We start from the raw sequence: 23,531 nt of genomic DNA, 5'->3' as shown, positions 1-23,531 counted from the left end.
GTTGATTCAGACTATATAGAACATCACCAAACCCAGTACCGTTTGTTTTTTTAAATAAAAATGCTAACATCCTGTTGATTTTGCTATTTTTATTAAGAAGAACTCGGACTGGATCCGCGGATCTGGATCTTCAAATAGTAAAATCAACAGGAAGTTGACATTTTTATTTTTAAATAAACAGTACTGGGTTTGGTGATGTTCTATATTTACTGAATCAGCTTTGTTTGTGTTCGTTTACGTGCTAAAAGAGTGACTTTGAGAGCCGTTTCACCGTACAATGTCAATGAGGAGCATATTTTGAATGATCTATTTCTATTCAATTATTATACAGCAATTATTTTAGATTTCTTGTTCACCTTTGGAGTTACATCATGACAAGGTAACTACACAACCCAAACCTCTACCACAGTGATCTCGTTCTTTAACAAGCTAAATCCAAAAGGCTGGAGTGCTCCCAGTGAACTTCACAATGAGAGAGGGAACAAGAATGAAGTCCAGCCACCTCTTTTATAGAGGACAATCCAGGTGGGCCAGATCTCCACTGATGACACACTCCGCCCTCCAATCATTCTGACACACATGACACATGGTTAGTAACCATGACAACCACACCAGTCACCCTAGCACATAGCTGTGCTGTGAACAATTTAGGCTGACAAGAACAAAGTATTTTTTTAACGACAGGACTGTATGGCATTTTGTTTATACTAAAGTATTGTATGACTTCATTTTTTATGACACAGTACGCGTTTAGTATGACTTTTCTCATATACTATTGTGTCAATGTAGGAACTGAATTAATAACAAGCTAAAGTCCTTTTTGCATCAACTCCTCCAAGGAACAGGTCATATGGTGTAGTTGGCAGGGCTTTACTGATTTACATGTCAACCTTAAAGTCACATCAGACAATGAGCATGTTCACCAATTATCCGCTGCCCTACGGCACCTCCACACATTACACCCGTTTCTTCAGTGCTTTTACGTGTGGTTTCTGGACGTTAGTCTTTAAAACATGCTTTAGAGTAAAGATGCAGGGGGATTTGAACCCATGACTCTCGGCCCCTGTAGGCACTGTCCTAAGACGATGAGCTATCATACTATCTGCCCACTCAACTTTAAGACCGGGTTTTAACACCACTTTAAAAAAAAAAAAAAAAAAAAAAATAGCAGATCTACAAGCTCAAAGCGCAGCACTCGGTGCCGCACTCTGAGCTTGTATTATGCTATTTTTGAATAGCCAAAGAAATCTAAAAATGACACATAGATGCGTCCCCGGTCTTAATGGGTTAAGTAACAAACAACGATACGAACAAAATACATATCAGAATATGTAGTTAAAAGTATTTAGTTCCTGTGTCATTGTTGTGCTGTTGCTTGTTTAGATGTTTCAATGTCTATGGAAACAACAAGCCTCTGGCTTTTGTGTGATAAATCCATTTGGTCTTTGTCCAACAACAACCACAATAGCTCAATGTGGTAAGAAGCTTTCTACATGTCATAAGGATCCATGTTCAAATTCTACAAATAGCAGACACCCACTTTGAAGAATCTTGTAAATAAAAAAATGGACACATATTGAATACTTTAATGTTTTAAACACATGTCTTTCGCCCCCACCCCCCGGCCCCCTAAGATGGCCTAATATTAATTTGGGGGTCTGCGACAAGTAAAGATTGAGAACCACTAGGTCATTGAAAGCAGCCGTCATAGCTGAATGGCTACAGAGCCCACCTTCAAAGCAAATTAAAGGTCCAGGGTTTGATTCCCAGTTCCGGTAATGTGTCATCACGTTTATGAATTAGACACTGAAACCCTTGAGCTGTGAGCAGCAATCAACTGGATTAAACTAAATTACACCATAGGATCTATTAGGTCGAATTATTATTAAAGAAGGGTGGGATCCAAATACATGGAGCTCCACAGAAACCATAACATCCTTACACTGTTTCTCATTCTTTTTCTTGAGTAAGCCCATTTCGGACAGGCTATAGCCCAAATGACAGTAAAGTGAAAATGACATCATAGTATGACCTTTAACAATCCTCCACTACATCTCTGAAGCTAATATTGTACGTGAACTATTGACTTTAATTGGCGAGGTCAGTTTGCGCTCGTTTGTGACGTCATAACATGACATCAGTGGTGATGTCACTGATCGCGTCAGGCTGTGATCATCATCACAACGTCCTGACCTGCAAGCGCACCACCTGAGAAACACGTCACTGTCTGTCATCACTAATTCAAAGGGAACAAAGTGGGTCTGCTGGAGGTGACATTCAGTTGACAGATCCAGGTTGTAGAGGACGAGTTCACGCTTCATCATGATGGCACAAGCAGTGCAGAAATTGATGGCAAAGGTACCCACACTGGTCGACGCCACTGTCACCTATTCCAGACCCCGGCTGGCGACCTTCTGGCGTTACGCTCGCGTTGAGCTGGTTCCGCCGTCTCCTGCTGAGATCCCCACAGCTATTGAGAGTGTACAAAGCCTCATCAAGGGCTTCCAGACAGGACGCCTTGGACAAACAACAGTGAAGGATGCACTAAGGAATGGACTGGTGGCCACTGAAGTGTTGATGTGGTTCTATATTGGAGAGTGCATTGGCAAAGGAGGCCTTATTGGCTACGATGTCTGAGTTATGGACCATTGATACTTCCTGCTGTTCTCGACCATGAGGCTCCACTTCTCTTCCACTCTCTCTCTCTCTCTCTCTCTCTCTCTCTGCGTTTTAATTTCAAATATGCCAGTCCTTACCAGATGTGTGGATTAGATTTACATTGGTGCAATTTAACTCTGAAATAATTGCATTCAACAAAACCCCAAGAAAAAGAGACTCTAAAAAAGAAAAAAAGAATCAAAAACAAGTGAAGAAATAGATTATAAAATACAATCATTAATGAAATGGTCTTTGTGGTTCCCTAAATAATTGGTGCAACAGGTGTAATCTATATTTGAAAATAGCAGATCCATGATGCGACGCATTGTGAGCTGGTAGATCTGCTATTTTAAAAAGAGTTTTATAATTTGAAAACTTGTAATGGGACATTCTGCATGATGAGTACTTTTACTTTTGTGCTTTAACTCAAGTACATATCGAATTCCGGACTTTTACTTGTAACAGAGTATTTTTACATTGCAGTATTGATACTTTTACTTGAGTAAAAAATGTGAGCACTTTTTCCATCACTGTACAGTTAGCACACATGCAATAATAATCAATCACACCTAATATGCATTTCTCTCTCAACAACTCCAACCCAGGAGGTGAAATGTGCGAGTCTGCCAGAAGATGGCAGTGCTTCCTAAACTATTGCTGCTTGTCTGTGTGTCTCTAGGCAGAGTCCATGCAGTGTGTGAACACAGCGACAGGAACACAAAGGTCAATCAGGAGAGCACTGTTGATCAGGATCAGCGTCAACACGTAAATATCTCCAGGGACTGTTTCCAAGTGCCTACTGTTGCTACTTAGAGCCAGGGTTTGGAGGGGAAAGGGGCTTAAGTCCCACTTCCACCTCAGAAAAATGAATTCAGAAGCTCCTGGGATTTCCCTCTGACCTTTCTACCCCCTCAGCCCTGCCAGAGGGATTACTGAAATATAAGGGGGTAGAGAGAATGGGGGATGTATATATATATATATTATATATAAATCAGAGGTGTAAAGTAACTAAGTACATTTACTCAAGTACTGTACTTAAGTACAATTTTGAGGTATTTTTTACTTTACTGGAGTGTTTCCAATTTTCAGTACTTTTACTTCTACTCCACTACATCTCAGAGGCAAATATTGTACTTTTACTCCACTACAATTATTTGAAAACATTAGTTACTAGTTACGTATAGATTACATTACTTAATACTTAGATAGATTTAGATGATTATTGCAAAACATAATCACTTCAGCCCTATATATATACTCGACCATTTCGACCATTTGAAAATAGCCGATCTACAAGCTCACAATGCGCCGCGATGCGACGCATTGTGAGCTTGTAGATCTGCTATTTTCTAAATAATTTTATACATTTGAACACGTGTGAAATGGGACCTTCTGCATAATGAGTACTTTCTACTTTTGGTACTTAAAGTACCAATACGTTTGTACTTTAACTCAAGTAAATTCTGAATTCCGGACTTTCAATTGTAGTATAGCAGAGTATTTCTACATTGCAGTATTGATACTTTTACTTAAGTGAAAAATGTGAGTACTTTTTCCACCACTGATATAACTACACGAGCGCGCACGCACACACACACACGCACACGCACACGCACACGCACACGCACACGCACACAAACAGTACCTGTACATCCACACTCAAACAGAACTAGGACAGGCTTGTGATCTTTTTAGGTAAAAGCTAAGGTAACTATTCCACTGTGTAGGTATTCTATTCTATTCTAATCTAATGTACTGATAAATAGCCCAAGCTTGTTTGTTTAACATTAATGTTGGACAAGGAATCCCTTTTGCTATACTTTTCAGAACCTGCGCTCACATTTTATTGGCTCGTGTGGGATTTGGGGCAGGAAACCAGAGCTAATGCCCGTCTCCCACTTCAAACGGATGCCAGGAGCCCTTAAATGTCATGGGTTGGTCGGGCAGGAGGTGGGAGGTGGTGGGAGGAGGTTGTGGGGTGCAGGGCAGGCAGGAGGAGAAAGGAGGTGGGTTCTATCTCGCTCAGCATGGGAAGAGAGAGAGAGGGAGAAATCCTCCTGGAAACGCTCCAGCCCCACAGTGAGGTCTTGATCTGCTTATCAGTGAATTGTGAAGGTGACTGTATTCACCTACTAGGCTGTTAACCCATTCAGGCCCGGGAAAATAATCTGTGTCATTTCTTTTGGCTATTTTTGAAAATTCGTGATTTTTTTGGCAAATCTTTGAATATACATTTTTAAAGCGAACATTTGTAACTTCTGGGGATTCTACAAATGTCTCCTAAATCCTAACAGTTTTCTGAAAAACGTATGTTGCTATATATCAGTGGTTCTCAAACCTTTTCATGTCAAGGACCACCCAAAATGATATGTATTTGGCCGCGGACCCCCATCTCAAAGTATTTTGTTCCAGGGACCCCTGGAAGATTTTTCAAAAAATAGCAGATCTACGAGCTCATAGCGCGGCACTCGGTGCCGTGCTATGAGCTCGTAGATCTGCTATTTTTGAATAGCCCAAAGTATAAAAATGTGGATAAAGTGGTTGGTTAACACAGATGCGTTCCCGGTTTGAATGTGTTAAGGCGGAACAGATGTTACTATAGATAGACTAGTGCCAGTCTGTGTCAGTTACAGCCATGCAGGGTCAGCCTAGCCTATATGGGACCGACCGCTCGCAGTGTTGCAGGAATATTCCATACTGTTCAAACTCAGTGCAGATGTTCTGGGGATTGGAAACACAATGCACCGCGGGGGTCCTGTGCAGCACATCTTCTTAACTCGACTGGATCCACGTGGGTTTGGAGGTTTCTTCACGGTGTCAGTTCAATTTCTTAGTTCCATGCAGTGGTACCCCCCTACACCCCACACCCACTGTTTTTAGATTGACAATTATAGTGGTTTATGGTCAGTGGTGGAAAAAGTACTCAAATTCTTCACTTAAGTAAAAGTAGCAAATACTGCAATATAGAAATACTCCGTTACAAGTAAAAGTCCAGAATTCCAAATTTACTTGAGTAAAAGTACAAAAGTATTGGCATCAAAATGTACGTGTCGCATCACAACGTGTCGCATAGCCTAGGTATAAAATAGGGCTAAAGTTTTATAATGTAATAATTTATACCTGCAAAGTAACTAGTACCTAAAGTTTTCAAATAATTGTAGTGGAGTAAAAGTACAATATTTGCCTCCGAGATGTAGTGGAGTAGAAGTAAAAGTAGTGAAAATTAGAAATACTCCAGTAAAGTAAAAACAATCCTCAAAAGTGTACTTAAGTACAGTACTTCAGTAAATGTACTTAGTTACTTTACACCACTGTTTATGGTTGGCATTTTGAAGACTCAGATGCCCCTTCTTTTTTTTTTTGCTCCACATGACGGGTAGGACAGCGTATTAGATCAGACAGACTTCAGGCCAGGGTGGGGTGGATGTGTTGGTCAGTGGGTATATCCCCAGGGTGTCTTTCTTTCGACTCATGCCAGGAGCCGTGTTTATAGGAGCCTTGTTGGCTCATTCTCTCCAGTGTGTTAATTTATTTCCATAAAGGCAGCCATGACACATTCTCTCCTGGGTGTCTCTTGTGTGGCTTTTGCTGTGCTGCGCTTCTGACCCCTCTCTCTCTCTCTCTCTCTCTCTTTACACACACTTTTTATTTCTCTCTCTCTGTCTCTCTCTCAATCTCTCTCTCTCTCTCTCTCTCTCTCAACACACTTTTTCTGTTTCTCTCTGCATCAGAAAGGAGTCTAAACCAGGGATTACTCCAGTCATTGCAGCTGTGTGTTTGTCTATCTGTGTGTCATCCTGTCTGTAAATCTCTGTCTGTCTGTCTGTCTATCTGTCTGTCTGTCTGTCTGTCTGTCTGTCTGTCTGTCTGTCTCTCCCTCCTCATTAATATCTTTTACTTTTTTACCAGTGGTGGAAAAAGTACCCACAAGTCTGACTTAAGTAAAAGTATCAATACCACAATGTAGAAACATTAACATTAACATTAACTAAAATGATATTAGCCTCTGAGATGTAGCAGAAGTAGAAGTAAAAGCACTGACATTTGGAAATACTCCAGTAAAGTAAAAGTATCACAAAAGTGTACTTAAGTACAGTACTTGAGTGAATGTACTTAGTTACTTTACACCACTGCTTTTTACTTATATATTCAACTGTTTTTATATCGTATATTTCATACTCACATACAGTATAGACAAGGGCTTCATAGAAAGTGTTACCCCGAGTCTAAATCGCGTCGTCTCCTGAGACCAAAAAGCTTGAACTATTATGATTTAACTAGTTCTCATATCTTAGCTGTACGTAATTAGTTGTGTTGTCTCAGTGCAATGAATGCACCAATTACGACAAATTGCATGTGAACGCACTTGTCTCTAACGTTGTAGTATTCCGTGGGTTTTTGGGTCACGTCACGGCGTATTGTTACATTTCCTGTGGTATGTGATTATGCGATCATCTTCGTGTTGTGGCATCTACCTGTTGTGGCACAGTTGAGCCACTTTCCCATATCTGTGACTAAACCTTTAACCCATCAAGACCGGGAACGCCATCTGTGTGTCATTTTTTTATTTCTTTGGGCTATTCCAAAATAGCAGATCTACAAGCTCATAGCGCGGCACCGAGTGCCACGCTATGAGCTTGTAGATCTGCTATATTTTTTTTAAATCGTGAAAATGTGTGCAAATCTTTGAATATATATATATGTTTTAAAGCGAACATTTGTAACTAACTAAAACTCTAAATCCTAAAGGTCCTTACACACCGGCGAATATAGCGAATATACGCAAAATTCGGACTCGTTCCGAATAATTAAAAGACGCTTTTTCGCTTCGCTTTTTCGCTCCATGTACGGAGCCATTGACTTTATAAGGTTTTTTAAAAAAACGCATTATTCGCACGAAAAAATCGCCCCGGTGTGTAACAACCTTAACAGTTAAACTTAGGTTGCTAAAATATAGTGGTTCTCAAACTTTTTCATGTCAAGGACCACTCCAAAATGATATGTATATGGCCACGGACCCCCATCTAAAATTTGTTCCAGGGACCCCCCAGAAGCAAAGATTTGAGTTACAAATGTTCGCTTTAAAAATATATATATACTGTAGATTTGCACACCTTTTCACAATTTTTCAAAAAATACCAGATCCACAAGCTCATAGCGTGGCACTCGGTGCCTTATAGCTTGTTGATCAGCTATTTTTCAATAGCCAAAGAAATCTAAAAATGACACAGGTGCGTTCCCGGTCTTAATGGGTTAAAATCAGCTTGCCAGTAATCTGCTTCTCCCGCCCATGGATCTGTTTGGCGATGGGGAAATATCATGACGTCTGTCTTTGTTGGGCTTACTGTACATGGAGGCATAAAGGTCTTATAATTCACTAAACCATTGACATAATTGTATCAGTGAATGACCAGACACACATTCATGATTTGTGTTCTACTTACTGTACCACGTATTCTTTGGGTCTGAGAGAGAGACTACCCTCTGCCTGTCCGTCTTTTTGTCAGACAGATCCGATCCACTTAATGAGGGAGAACAAGGCTGAGAAATGAGGTATTTCCTGGCTGAAGGGGTTTATCCTACAGCGTGGCGGATCTGGTTACAGCATCCTAAAAGGCGAGACATGACACGAGAAAGTCTCTGGAGAGATTAAGACATTTTCTGCTCCTAATACGTCACGATGCATTTCTGCTGCCGCTTGTTCCATAAAAGATTAAGTTTGCACAGAAGACAAAAAAAAGGCGTGTGCCCTTAAAACACTTCACACACATCTGTCCTATACTGTTAACGGGGTAACCGGGCCTATACTCGGGAACGTGGTGGGCTCGGGAACGATGCAAGTTGGGAATGCACGCCCCACCCGGTTATGCAATTCCCATTGTATACCCGTTGTCAAGGTAACCCATTGTACCTGTCAAACTCATAGTGTTAAAAATAACAGAGAGGGCACCGGAAATCCTCGCACATCCACTATTGGGCAAACCGACCGCACTTTTGAAGTCGATCAGTCGGCGGTTCTCGAGATACGTAGGACACACAAATGCACACACAGAGGATTTCTCGCATTTATAGAAGAATATCAACCTGGGGCCACGGTGGCACAGTTGGTAGCGCTGTCGGCCCACAGCTAGAAGGTCCTGCGTTCGATTCCCGCCGGGGATGCTGTGGACGTGTTCTCTCCCCAGGCTGGGCTCTCCCCAGGCTGGCAGAGGGAGAGTAGCGCCCAGGATTACAGCTTAGGCAATTGGCACTGGGTGAAAAAATGGGTTACAAAAATCGTGGGATAAAAGTTTAGTTAAAAAAAAAGGATATTAACCTGTACTGTATATCTCATCACCTCATCTTCAATCAGATGTACAATACAATACAATTCAGGAGGGATACTGTAGGTCTATATTGGCATAGTTATGTATCCTGTATCCCCAAACAAATGACTGATATTAGTCGTGTAGCAAGCGCGACTGTAGTACTAAAGTCTCAGTATGTATGTATAGCATATTCAAGCTCACTCAGTCAGAAGAGAGACTCGTTTTAGACTTGACGTCGCCATCCTCGGTCTTGGACTCGTCTTGGACTATAGGTGGTCTCCATTAGCCATGGTTGTCCATCAACTGTGTTTTCCAGCTAGTCAACTTTCACTGACACCACAAGTATGATGTTGTCCAAGGACAAAAGCACATTTATTTCTTTATTTATTTCTTGACAGTGATTTATTTATCCTATCAACTGACATGGTTGAGGAAAATGTAGATTTCTGCTCTGTTTTTCCCATGAAACGTGATTTTTATGGTCGGTTTTTTGACTGATCCACCCATCCATTGGAACAATATGGATTATACATTAGTATCTACCCATTACAAAGTTATGCCCATGCGGTGTAGCACTGCAATGGAAAGGATCAAATAAAAATACATCAAAGGACCCATTTTTACCCATATTACCACTTAAACATAGACATTTCACGACTGATCCGTGTTGAACTAAACAGGAAAATTAAAGACGGAATGCACAATGCAGAGCGACCTTAATGATCAGGATTTACAAGAACACTGGACCATTTATCAACTGTGTAGATGGACATCAAATAAAAGGAGAGAAACAACCTTTTCTACATGTACCACCCTCAACACGACTGTACTTATCTCTCTCTTTCACGCACACACACACACACACACACACAAATGACAAAGAACAAAAAATATCGTTAATATTGAGGAAAAAGGGGGCACGGTGTGGCGCAGTCGGTCTCACAGCTAGAAGGTCATGGGTTCGATTCCCGCCGGGGACGCTGTGGCCGTGTCCTCTCCTCCTCCGCATCAGTGCCCATACCCTAAGGTGGGGTTGGCAAAGGGGCCTTTCAGTGTGGAGTTTGCATGTTCTCCCCGTGTCCCCTGAGGGTAGGTACCCTCACAAAAAAAATGCAGTAATCCTGGTCTCTATACTGCCTCCCCCTGGTCAGCCGGGGCGCCTGATGGAGGGGAAAGGAACTGGTTGGAATAACGTGTTCCTTCCCCGCGCTACGTCCTACCGGGGAAACTCAACCCTGTCAGGTGATAAGAAGCGGCCTGCTCGCTCCTCATGCGTTGCAGGAGACATGAGCTCAGTTCGGGCTCTCCCCAGGCTGGCAGAGGGAGAGTAGCGCCTAGGATTACAGCTTAGGCAATTGGCACTGGGTGAACAAATGGGTTACAAAAATCGTGGGATCCAAATTTTTGCAAAAAATAAATAAATATTGAGGAAAAAACAAATCTACAAGCTCACAATGCGTTGCGATGTGACGCGTTGTGAGCTTGTACATCTGCTATTTTCACCATATTTGAAATAGGGCCTAAGTGGTCAACTCATAATGTAATTTTTTCCCGTCCTAGAAATGCAGTGGAGTCAAAAAGTACAATATTATCTGTCTTTGAAACGTAGGACAGTGAAAGTCATACAGTAAAGTATCCAAAAATACAAATACGCGAGTACAGTACAAATACTCAAACTACTTAAGGGATAGTTCACCCCAAAAATACATTTTTTCTATCGATTAGTCACCCCATGGAGACTTGAATTCATGGATGTTTTTTTCCCGCATTCGTAAGCCAATAATTAGATGACCAGTGGACCGGTCATCAAATTATTGGCTTAGGAATGCGACAAAAACTAAAACATGTCCATGAATTCAAGTCTCCACGGGGTGACTCAATAGAAAAAAAGTCATTTGGGGGTGAAATATCCCTTTAAGTACTGTACTCAAGTAACTTTACTTAGTTACTGTCCCACCACTGGTAATCAGATGGCCATCGTCTCCCGCTGTGGAGGACTTTCAGCGGCGTCCTTGTCTGGGTCGGCCATATTATTATGCTGGAGTACAGGATGCTGGTGGGACGGGGGGCCCTGAGGGGGTCGGCGAAGGACGACAATCTGAACACTGCTGGGTCCCTGGAGCAGGAGGCCGCTTAATTCTTCCTCGGTCGAGCTGACCACTGGAACCCCATTGACCTCCATAAGCCTGTGGGACACATTACAACACATAGCCTACTGTTCACATGAATTAATCGAAATACATTAAGCCATTAAGACCGGGAACGCATCTGGGTCATTTTCTTTCTTCTTTCGCTATTCACAAATAGCAGATCTACAAACTCATAGCGCTACGAGCTTGTAGATCTGCTATTTGTGAACATTATTGCAACTCTCTGAATATATATATTTTTTAAAGCAAACATTTGTAACTCAAATCTTTGCTTCTGGGGGGTCCCTGGAACAATATATTTTGAGATGGGGGGGGGGGGGGGGGGGGGGGTCCACGGCCAAATACATATCGTTTGGGGGTCCTTGACATGAAAAAGTTTGAGCACCACTGATTTAGAAGACATTTTGTAGAATCGGTCTCAGGTTTAATGAGTTAAACACATATCAGGTATTATATTTATGCCCAAAATATTAGGCACGTATTCGTTCAAACAACTTAAAGGTTGCATATTAGTTTTAACACAATGGAATGAAAGAATCATTTTCTACTGAGAGCCTCTCTCATTTTGATTGAGAATCAGTAGCATGTAAATACAGTAAATGACTCATATTACTGCAGCAGGACAGTGCAGAACATTTAGACCTGCACTATAATTATTTTCCCTAACCTTACTACGCCCAAGAAACAGTGAACGATGGATGGGTGCTCATGAACAAAAGTGTCAGTTAATCATAATCATCATCATCATTCTATACCATCCCGTGCATTCGACAAAACTGAAAAGGTTACGACAGGGCCACCAAAATACTTCAGGGGGAAATCTTCCCTTTAACCCATTCAATCCGGGAACACATCTGTGTCACTTTAGATTTCTTTGGCTATTAAAAAATAGCAGCTATACAAGCTCACAGCGCGGCACTCTATGAGCTTGTAGATCTGCTATTTTAAAAATGATCATGATTTTTTTGCAAATCTTTGAATAAATACAGTATATTCTTTTTTAAGCAAACATTTTAACTCAAATCATTGCTTCTGGGGGGGTCCCTGGAACAAGATATTTTGAGATGGGGGTCCGCGGCAAAATACATATCATTTTGGGGGTCCTTGACATGAAAAAGTTTGAGGACCACTGCAAGGTAAGGTCAAAAAAGGACATTTGTAGAATCCCCCAGAAGCAAAGATTTGAGTTACAAATGTTCGCTTTAAAAAATATATATTCAAACATATGGACAAATGTGCAAATGCGCTATGAGCTTGTATATCTGCTATTTTTGAATAGCCAAAGAGATCTAAAATGACACGGATGCGTTCCCGGTCTTAAAGGGTTAATTCCGCAAAACAATATCAGTTAGTTGGCAGAATCCTCGCTTCATGCAGGTAGAGGCAAGGCTCCCCTCACTGCTTTTGCTAATATAACAAATCACAAATGATATCAAAGACCTCTCAAATGACAGGGCGTGAAATATTAAACTTAAGTTTTACACAGACTCCCAAGCTTGTTAAAAAAGCCCCTTCGTTAGCTTTGTGTTTATAGTCGGCCCGGATGAAACTGTGAGAAGGGGAAAAAATGAGCCTTTTATATTTCTTCACTGACTGTATAAAGAGCACTGGCAGAGGTACTGTGATCAGCAACCAAAACACAGCAACGTTCACAGACTAGAACACTCTCTAGCTTCTGTCTCTGTGTAAGACTACCGTCTACGCAGCAGGGGTGGGAAAAGTACTCTGATTTATTTTCTTTTTTTTACTTAACCACTTAACCCATTAAGACCTGACGCTGATTAAAAAATCAATCTGGCCGTGGCGTCGCGGTCCAGGCACCCTCAGTTGAAATCCCTTAACTGACAGCGTGTCGCGGGTTCGCGTCCCGTTCCCGACGACCTTTGCTGCGTGTCTTCCCCCATCTCTCTCCCCGTTTCCTGTCAGCCTACTTTCACTGTCCCTCTCCAAATAAAGCTATAAAAAAAAGCCCCCAAAAAAATCTTAAAAAAAAAAAAAAAAAAAATCAATCTTCTAAATACTAACAGTTTTCTGAAAAAACTATGTTGGTACAGTGGTGTGATCAAAACCTTTTCATGTCAAGGATCCCCAACATGATATGTATTTGGCCGCGGACCCCCATCTCAAAATATATTGTTCCAGGGACCGCCAGAAGCAAAGATTTGAGTTACAAATATACGCTTTAAATATATATATATATATATGCAAAGTAGATTCAGGCCATTTAGTAAATGGCCTGAATTCGAGATTTTACTTGAGTAAAAGTAGCATAAAAATATACATAAAGTACCAAAGTAAATTTGTGAAACGTTCTTGAAAATATCAGATCTATAAGCAAAGCGTCACAACGCGTTGCAATGCACAACAACGCACAACAACGCATTGCGAGCTTGTAGATCTGCAATTTTCGCCGCACGACACCACTGTACCGCGGAGAATGAATTAAAGGGATAGTTCACCCAAATAATTACTTTTTTCCTATGAATTAGTCACCCCATGGAGACTTGAATTCATGGATATTTTTTGTTTCTGTCGCATTCCTAAGCCAATAATTTGATGACCGGCAGCGGTTCCGGTAGGAGACACAAAGAGTCTCCTTTGTGTCTCCTACCGGAACCGCTGCCTACCGGTCCACTGGTCATCAAATGATTGGCTTAGGAATGCGACAAAAACAAGAAAATATCCATGAATTCAAGTCTCCATGGGGTGATTTTTTGGGTGAACTATCCCTTTAAGCATTCCTCTCAAGAATTATGACATTGGCTCTCTGTTTTCTTCCCCGTTTGCGTGTACAGACACATGTTCAATGTGATGTTCGACGTGATGTTCAAGTGATGCAAAAACATGCCAAAAACTGCATGTCTAACATGCAGCTCCATTATCTTGTTTGCCTTCAAAGTTTGAAGCATTACAGTGTTTTCCTGTGTCGGAGCCAGTGTCTGACGGGTTTCCACGGCTACAGGGGCAGAGAGAGAAATAACTTATGAGTTGGCATGGGAAATGAGTGATTTACATCTTGCTCTAAAAAAAGGAAAACTGGAAACTGGAAGGCTTTTTGAGGATACCAGTGGCCCATGTGGAAGTCTTTGCGATGCAGCCTGCTTGATTAGGCGTGTTAACCCGTTAAGACCGGGAACGTGTCTGTGTGTCAGTTTAAGATTTCTTTGGGATATTCAAAAATACATATCATTTTGGGGGTTCTTGAGAACAACTGATATAGAAATAGTTTTTTTTTTAAACTGTAGGATTTAGAAGACAATTTGTAGAATCCCCAGAAGCAAAGATTTAAGTTACAAATGTTTGCTTTAAAAATATATATTTTTATATATTCTGTGCCGCGCTATGAGCTTGTATATCTGCTATTTTTGAATAGCCCAAAGAAATCTTAAAATGACACACAGATGCGTTCCCAGTCTTAATGGGTTAAGATCAATAGTCGTATTATTTTTACATTATTTTAACCCATTTAGACCCGAGGCCGATTCTAATTGTTCTTTCTTGTTCTTCTTTCTCTCTTTATTAGATGGCCCAGCATTAAGAGAGAGACAGGGAGCCGAGAGCCGAAGGGGAAGGGTAATGACATGACATGCAGATCCGGAGCTGGATTCAGACCCAGAATGTCGCGCCGTTATATGAATTAGTAGGTCGTTGCTGTCGAGCAGAAGCCTCGTATCTCCATATTTCAACTTGTATTGTTTTTTTTTCATAGATTCATGCCCCACGTCAGTGGTTCCCAACCTTTTCGGGCCGCGACCCCCAAAAATGATCATATTTGAACTGGGGACCCCCCACCATAATCATATTTGAACTGAGGACCCCCCACCCAGACAAGCACTTGGAATTGTAGGAGTTGAGGCATTACATTTAGTCTGACATGGTTTCACAGATAAACATTGAAAATAGCTGATCTACAAAATATCTGATCTACAAGCACACAACGCCTCGAGGCGTTGTGAGCTTGTAGATCTACTAGTTTGCCTATTTCTGGTCTTTTTCATTTCTTAACTTTTTTTTTTAGGTACACATTTCTTTTTTTAAATTTTCACTGTCATATGGGGACCCCCCCAAAATCATGTGGCGACCCCCCTGGGGGTCCCAACCCACAGGATGAGAACCACTGCCCTACTTCATGATACAGCAGTGTTACACAAAAGTCGATCTACAAGCTTGACGCGTTGTGAGCTTGTAGATCGCCTATTTTCACTATTTCAAAATGTTTTTAAAATAATTGGTTATGGACTTACAAGGTTTCATTGAGCTACTGTACCCAGGGGGTGCCCTTTAATGTCAGTATATTGCTGTATTATGTGTCAGTGAGTGAGCCCAGGTGCCACAAGCAGTTAGTGAACGTACAGTACGTATGTATCACATAATCATGCATTCCTATGGGTTCAAAACTGGTCCATGACCTGTGTGGCCATGGGGCTCTCTCTCTCTCTTTCCTCTCTCGTTCTCAATTATACCACCCTATAATACTAAACTTGGCACAACATTGTATGATGAATCAAAAACACTTTATTCACTGCAATGAACGTACAGCAACACACACACATGAATTGCACAGCGCTTATGCAATGTGCAACCAGTGGTGTAAAGTAACTATTATTTGTATTTCCAATTTTCAATACTTTTACTTCTACTCCACAACATCTCCGAGAAAAATGTTATACTTTTACTCCACTACAATTCTTTGTACTTTGTTATAGTTACTTAAGAAATGTAGTCATTTTTCCACCACTGTGTGCAATGTGGTGCAACATAGTGCAATATTGATGTCGATGACACGTGCAAGACAGTTCAGTTGATGGGCAGCGTATGTTAAAGGTTCATAGCCAAGAAAACAGATCTATAGAAACAGTACAGTCAAGGCATGACCAAGTGGGTTGAAAAAGGTGTAAGAAAGCATACACCTTGAAAAATACCTGAGTGTCCATTTAAAGCTCTGTTTGTAATCATTGCTATAGTTCTTGTTCGATGACAGGGGTCTCTCCCTGTCTCTCCGGCAGAAAATATTAAACAGAAAATAAATGTTCTGCATCAATTTTATATTGTTCCAGTTGCAAAAAAAATGTTTCATTAATTAATCCTGTATCCTGTATATACAATTGGTACCCGCATCTGAAAATGTGTTTTCTGTTTACTGAAGAATGAGAGATCCGGAGACCCATGTTACTGGGAAAAAAAAAACACAACTGTCACAGTGGTTCTCAACCTACATAAGGCCCCCTCTGGTGGTACGCAGAGGAACACCCAAAAAAGAAAAAAGTGGACTGAAATATAAAATATTAAAACATATAATAGGCTTCTATCGAAATACTTCCATGAATGGAAATAACTTTACCATGATATTATGGAAATGGCATTTTAAAAACGAGTTTTGCTTTCCTGTATTAATACGTTGTCAGTGTGCGGTGTGTTTATGTTGGCTTATGTAAACGTGTCGGCGATGCGTATCCACGATATCAACGGATCACAAGTTCAACAAGCTAAACGGTGGCAAGATAATAAACAGCGGAGTTAAAACGATGCAATCGTGGCTCAAGCATGGATCAAGACAAGAGGAGAATATTTTGACCGGCAGTGCATGCAGCCTTGTAAGTGAAGTGGTGGATGTCTTGGACCACAGCACTTGAACAAAGCACAAGAATTTGCTCCGGGAACAACAGTGAAATCGCACCCAGTGCTGATAATTGGTGCCGTTCAAATGGCACAAACCCACCCAGTTAATGTGACGCCAAAACTGGGATTCAACAGAACATGAGTGGGGCGGAGGCATAGCTACAGACACTGTGGTATGTGATGAATGCCTGAAACGCATCTCAAACACATCTTACAACCAAACACACATGCTGACATGAGACAAACTGAATCAGGCTAAGTCCGCGATTAACCTTACACCTGTGGCCAATTAAAGCCAGTGACATAGGCTACTCCTCCTCACATTGCAAAGCCGGTAGAAAGTTAAACTTCTTACTAGCTGTGTGTCTGTCTGTAATGAAAAACTTGAGATATGTTTTGTTAAAGGAGCTTTTGTTGTGGCCGATTTTATTTGTTAAGCTTGGGAGAGAAGACAGAACACTCTGTATAATTCTGAGATTTAATTGAATGTATTATGTGAATATATTGTAAAACATGCTGTAAGCATAAAATGGTGTCTTATAAACCCATGAGGGTTGGGTACTTTGTGTGCAGGACACAGAAATACAATTATCTATCTATCTATCTGTCTGTCTGTCTGTCTGTCTGTCTGTCTGTCTGTCTGTCTGTCTGTCACGTTGTGTGAGCACTGTATTGCATGTATTATAGAGTTAAAGTACCAGTTATATTGTTGCCATTTTGTACAGCATGACTTTGGCTGACAACTGTAAAAAATATATATTCTCATTCATATATATATATTATGATCCTCCTGTGTGAACTGTGCATAGATGAATAGGGTGGGATAGCTACTGCATTTTAACATCAGTTAATGGTGGTACTTGGTGAGCCTAATATTTTTTGAGGTGGTATTCAGTGTAAAAAGCTTGAGAACCACACTGCTCTATAGCAATAATTACTATCAGAATGTATAGAGCATTTTAATAACCTTTAACTCTGACAGTGTATCAAATGTACATTGTGTGCACTAGTTAAAACTTGATAAATTAACCCTGAGGATTGTACTGTGCATAGTGAATTGTCACATATATAGAGGACTACCTGTCATCCAAACAGAGGTGGGAGTCGCCCGCCCGCACCACCACCAGACCGCTACCCTCCATCCGGCGACACGTGAAGGCGTAGCGACCGTCCGGTCCTCGGCGCTCCTGGACAGCCAGCAGCATGGCAGGACACTGAGGTGACACCAGCTGGCCCAGCGTGCCGAGGGCTGAACACTCGCTTTGAGACCTCCTCTGCAAAAAGCACAAGCCCCCACCACACACACACAGTTAGAATGCACACGTGCACACACACAAGGGGGCAAGGGCACGCACACCACACACAGACAGACATGCATTGCTCTCTCACATACTCTAGACTCTCTGACGCTTTGTTTTGCATCGTACGGGCATAAAAAAAATGCACATGAAACAATTTCCATTTTGCAAGCGCCGAGAAAACTCCTCACTTGGAATCGCTTCTTTTACTTTTAGTGGTAAAACTAAAATGATCTTCTGATTGTATGTCTCCGTGGAAATAAAACTCTCATTATCTTTGCAATGAGCAATTTAATTAAAGGGCAAAGCGAGAGTTATCGAGAACGTGGAGTTACAGCGATGCTATGGAGAATAATGCCACTGGCACATATTTGCGTTCATGAGGGTGATTACAGACCTAAATCATGTCACCGAATCGTGTTATGTCTTAATGCCCCTGCAATGTGGCAGTGATTTATGCACCGTTATATCCCTTTGAATGAAGACCTGGAAGCTTCAAACAGGCACCACGTGGAGGTCACGAAGAGATAAGTCTGAGGGTGCGTCAGGGCCTACAGACCACCAAGATGTAATGATTAGCTTTGGAAGGGATCACACCGCAAGTAGCTTGTGGGGCACAGAAATAACTTGTGAGTCTGACCACTAAATTCCAACGTTCCCTCCATCCACCCCCCTCATGCGCACTCTTCCCCCCAGCCCCCCTCCCCCCCCTCATGGCGTGTGAATGCCTCGCAGCGATGGATGCCGCCGTGCTCAGGGTCAGGGGTCAAAGCTAAGGCCTCTTTCTCCTCAGACACAAGGGCCAGACAGGATATCTCCACGGAAACGCTGCAGAGGCCCCTTGAGGAGCACTCTCTCTAATGTGCATCATTTTCTCTCTTTTTCTGGTTTCCCTCGAAGCATGGGGGCACATGGCGAGAGCCCAAAGAATTTTCTCTTCATATTCTTGTTGTTTATCCAGTGGATCTGGCCCAAATCCTAGCCTACCTGTGTGCCAGACACAAGACATTCCACATACCCCAGATACACTCCAGACCCCTAACAATGCTGTTGCAAAGTTTGCAATAACACTGCTTGTTGAGATGCAGGGGCGGCCATTGTCGCATGCATACACAGCCAAAAAGCAGAGGAGAAGGTGGAAATAAGTTGTGTGTAGGAATAATTTTTGGAATAACGATAGAAAGGATATTAAAAGAGAACCACTCCCAATGGCATTTTCATAGGGAGAATTATTTTGGCACTGTCAGGGGAAGTTGTTGAAACATGAGCCTGTGGAAGGACTTTGTTTGATCCAGTGTGAGAAATGAGTCACTGACAGGCCAGACAAACGTAGATGCTAGGCTAAGTGGAAAGAATTACACTATCATTTCTAATTACTTTTTTTTTTTTTTTGCGGCTCAACGGTCAATGCTTGTCGTCTTCAATGTAAATGTCTTGATGGCTCCGACGTCAGGGATATTTAACACAGTCGACCTTGGGGTATAAAATGGAGGCTATGGGATAATAGGAGACACAATCTGACCACGGGGAGCAATAGAGCACGACCGCAAACTTGTATCCTTGACTGTTCATATGGCATGGGAACTGGAGACACCCTATCCTCAACGCCACAGCCCTCCTAACCTCAGGGGTATGCCAGCAGAGCGGAGGTGGCAAATTGTTCCAAAAAAATCGATCCATCTTCAAAGACCCAATGAGCGAGGAGGCTGGAGGTAGGGAGGGAGGGAGAAAGAAAGAGCAATTCTTCTCATTTCCCCTCCTTTAACCGTCCGTCTGAAGTCGTCGTTTTTTTGTTTTTTTTGGTGCTGTCCAAGTTAAACTGCTTATTTAAAATCATTTCCGCCATTTGCTTGCCCTTCCTTCCCTCCCTCCCTACCCTCACTCCCTCCCTCCCTTCTCCCAATACCCCCCCCCCCCCCCCCCCCTCCCCCCCCGGCCTCTTTTATTGATGCTCTCCAGTCGCGATAGATCCCCGAGATTAGACGGCCGATGATGAAATATTTCCTTATTGTCTGTAATGCAGGGGCAGCTCTACGAGAGCAAACACGGGGCGGTCTGCTCCTTATTAGAGGAGCTCGACGTCTCCGTCAGTTTCCCAGGGCTGTGCTCCTCTCGGCCCTGACCCGTGTGTTAACTCTGATTAGGTCATATGATAAACATTAGCGCTGCCGCTTTTCCCACAAACTCAGCACCTTAAAAAAAAAAAAACGAGAAAAAAAAAAACACAGTGTGGCCCTGGGGCGGCAACGTGACACGGGGCACCTTTCAAAGCCCAAGCCGCGTGTGTCCTTTCATGGCACCTCGTTAGGGCTTCTCCAATGGGATAAAAGAGCCACATAAAAAAAAAGAAAAAAGCCTCTCCTCTGGGGATGGTTGGAGATAGTTTTACATACGCTGGCCCATTTTCTCCCTCGCGCTCTCCCAGTGGCTTTTGTCACACACATTCCATTGTTGGTATAGTCACAGGCTCTCGGGTGTCGGGCGCTAAAGATCACTTTCTCAGTAAAAGCGCATGTCGTCCAGGCCAATGGACGACACCACTCGGGGCCTGTGCATGCATGCATGCGCACCCACTCCTCACACACAGCTGCTAACTGCATAGCTTAACCCGTTCAAACCGGGTACGCATCTGTGTAACCACTTTATCCATATTTTATACTTTGGCTATTCAAAAATAGCAGATCTACAAGCTCATAGCGCGGCACTGAGTGCCGCGCTATGAGCTTGTAGATCTGCTATTTTTGAAAGAAATCTTGAAAATGCGTGCAAATCTTTGAATATATATCTTTTAAACCGAACATTTGTCACTCAAATCTTTGCTTCTGGGGGTCCCTGGAACAAAATATCTTGAGATGGTGGTCCGCGGGCCAAATACATATAATTTTGGGTGGTCCTTGACATGAAAAGGTTTGAGAACCACTGATTATAGCAACATAGCAACAAGTCTTTTCAAAAAACTGTTTTAGAAGACATTTGTAGAATCCCCAGAAGCAAAGATATGAGTTAGAATGTTTGCTTTAAAATATATATATTCAAAGATTTGCACAAATGTTCATGATTTAAAACAAAATAGCAGATCTGCAAGCTCATAGCGCGGCACTCGGTGCCGCGCTATGAGCTTGTAGATCTGCTAGCTAAAGTATAAGATAATGGTCAAAGTGGTTAAAATCTAAAATGACACATGCATTCCCCGGTCTTAATGGATTAATGAAACAGGGTGCATTTGAATAGAAGGGATTGTGTTTGTCACTCAAGAGAACAGTAAAAAATGTGGATCAGAGGTGACAGACACAAAGACGTCAAGTAATACTAGATCAGGAAGTTGTTATCGCCCTCTCTCCCAGAGTCAGCTAATTCTACTGCGGTCTAATTCAATGAACACGAACGTATAACCGTCTGTGTGGTTTCATGGGGAGGCCCATGTCTGCACACCATAAACGATGACTCATCACAGGATAAAACAGGAATATGACAACCTATATGTACTCGTATAGTTCTATTTTAGGCCTGCCTACATACAGTATGACCATAATTGTACACCCAGCTCTTGGTATCTCTAAAACGGTTGTTAACAGTGCTATTGACGTGTTTGACGTGTTTTTGAGATTGTGTGTAACACACTCCAAGAAACACCCCGTCCATTTGTGGGATGTGTTTAGACTGAATTGTGGGCGTGCACTTCTGTTCATATATATACGGTGGGGGCGTGGCTGTGGAAACGGTTTGCAACGCGTCATGATTAGTTGCCATGTCTGCTTATTGTAAGCGACATTGCCCTTGTTTTCCTGTGAAGGTGCTTGTAAAGACTGGTGGTTGCGGTTTGTCTCTGTTTCTAAAACGTTGTTGATATTTGGTATGAGTTATTGGTTGATATATTGATATATTTCACACACACTCTCACATTGGATATGTTATCCAATTAATTATTGTTTCCCAAAGGCTCTGAGTGCCATTGACGTGTTTGATGTGTTTTCAGTGTTTATCCACCAGATGGCGCTGTTCGCAAACCAGCGATCTCCATCACTGAGTCCTTCAGAAGCACCGAGGCAGCAAAACCACGTGATCACAAAAAAAAAACTGCACGTTTACTTCCTGAAAACGCCTTTTTCTCTGCTTTCTGTTGTTGTGGGGGAAAGCCACTCCTCATTCAACTGCCCATATATATGGAATGGAAGATCGCGGGTGGCCAATTCTTTTTCTCCGAGTGTTCGAGACCACGCTACGTCTTTTATCGCGATCGGCGGGTCGATCGCTGTGAAGAATAGTATTCTATGCTTTTTCAAAGGTGAATGAAATCACACAAAAAATGCCTGCCACTGAGGCAACTAGACAATGTTTTTTTCTGGCATTGAATGAGTTAAAACATATTCTTTGGGTGAACCAAAAATCACCTTCTCATGGCTGTCCTGCAGAGCGTTCTCCAGGTGAGACATCTGCCGGTTGAGGTGCACCAGGGAGATCTCCTCCTGAAACACCTGGCAGTTCAGCTTCATTTTGTCCAGAAGACGAACCTCCAGCCGCCTGCATGGCAAGACAATATCATTCATCAGCAAAGGTCATGAGTGATCGCCTGCTAGAATGCTTTATTGATCTGTCATTTTTTCCCCCCATAGAATAGGTCAGTGTCTCAGAGAATAAATAGAACATTAAGCCACATTTTATACTTTGTTGCATGACCCTTTGTCAAACAACCTCTTTTGTTGAAAGTTGAAAGTTGAAATTACGTACGTTTTTTGACAAGCAACATGTTGTGTGACGGTTGTATAGTATAAATCTAAAGGCTTTAGAGCATACATGGGTAACTGGCGGCCCCCACCTTCACTTAATGCGGCCCTGCAGGTTAATGTCGGAATACTGATATATTATTGATTTCAGCTGTTACAAATATGCAAACAAAATCTGTTTTAATTACTTCAGTCTATATTAGTTAAAATTCTATTGTCTTTTTTATGTCCAATGTATTTGTATTTAAGTTAAAATAAGTATAACTTATAGTATAAAAGATTATCAGATCTAGCAGAGCTAGCAGAGCTCAAAACGCGTCGCATTGCGACATGTTTTAAGCTTGTAGATCTGCAATTTTTGCTGCTTTTGTGTGACAAATGGAAAAAGAAAAAAGTTAAAATACTTAGATAAGAGGTGTCTGCCCATTGCCCAACAGTATATGTAATGTGGCCCTCTGGAGTGAGTGTGGAAATATAGTGGCCCTCTCCATCATCAAAGCTGCCCACCGCTGACTTAGAGGAACACGATAGGATGCACATCGACTGCACCTGTGTGATCAATGCAACCCAGCACTGATTGGTGGTTAGTCTGAGGAAGACTGTGTGTCGAAACATTAATCAATAAGGCCTTGACTGGGAGCCTTTGCAAGGTCACGGTGTGCAGACTTAAAAAAAAATATCCCACACTATAGGATGCAACCATTCCTGTCTAGGCGCTCTGCATGGGTCTCAAAGGTGCATGGGCTGGGTCAGTCATAGATACCGTACTAGACA

The 23,531-nt window shown here is 42.0% G+C and overlaps 2 protein-coding genes across 2 annotated transcripts in view; one reads left to right on the top strand and one right to left on the bottom strand.

Moving 5' to 3' along the window:
* Positions 1-2,325: 2,325 nt before the first annotated feature.
* On the top strand, positions 2,326-2,637 carry LOC311058889 (ATP synthase subunit g, mitochondrial-like; the record flags this gene model as incomplete). Its single annotated transcript, XM_084076418.1, has 1 exon — positions 2,326-2,637. The coding sequence occupies one exon, from the start codon at positions 2,326-2,328 to the stop codon at positions 2,635-2,637; it is 312 nt and encodes a 103-aa protein (XP_083932544.1).
* Positions 2,638-10,855: 8,218 nt separating this feature from the next.
* Positions 10,856-23,531, bottom strand: part of LOC311058665 (uncharacterized protein) — a gene marked incomplete at its 5' end in the record, with an annotated part of 29,225 nt that continues 16,549 nt past the window's right edge. The window contains 3 exons of the mRNA XM_084076128.1: positions 10,856-11,152; positions 17,816-18,009; positions 22,425-22,554. Of these exons, the coding sequence (XP_083932254.1) occupies positions 10,933-11,152; positions 17,816-18,009; positions 22,425-22,554 (544 nt within the window). The 3' untranslated portion in view covers positions 10,856-10,932. The remainder of the gene's footprint in view (positions 11,153-17,815; positions 18,010-22,424; positions 22,555-23,531) is intronic.

The sequence above is a fragment of the Gymnoscopelus microlampas genome, assembly GCF_963454915.1.
Source record: "Gymnoscopelus microlampas genome assembly, chromosome: 13".
Classification (NCBI taxonomy): Eukaryota; Metazoa; Chordata; class Actinopteri; order Myctophiformes; family Myctophidae; genus Gymnoscopelus; species Gymnoscopelus microlampas.
This window is presented reverse-complemented; position numbering and strand designations above follow the sequence as displayed.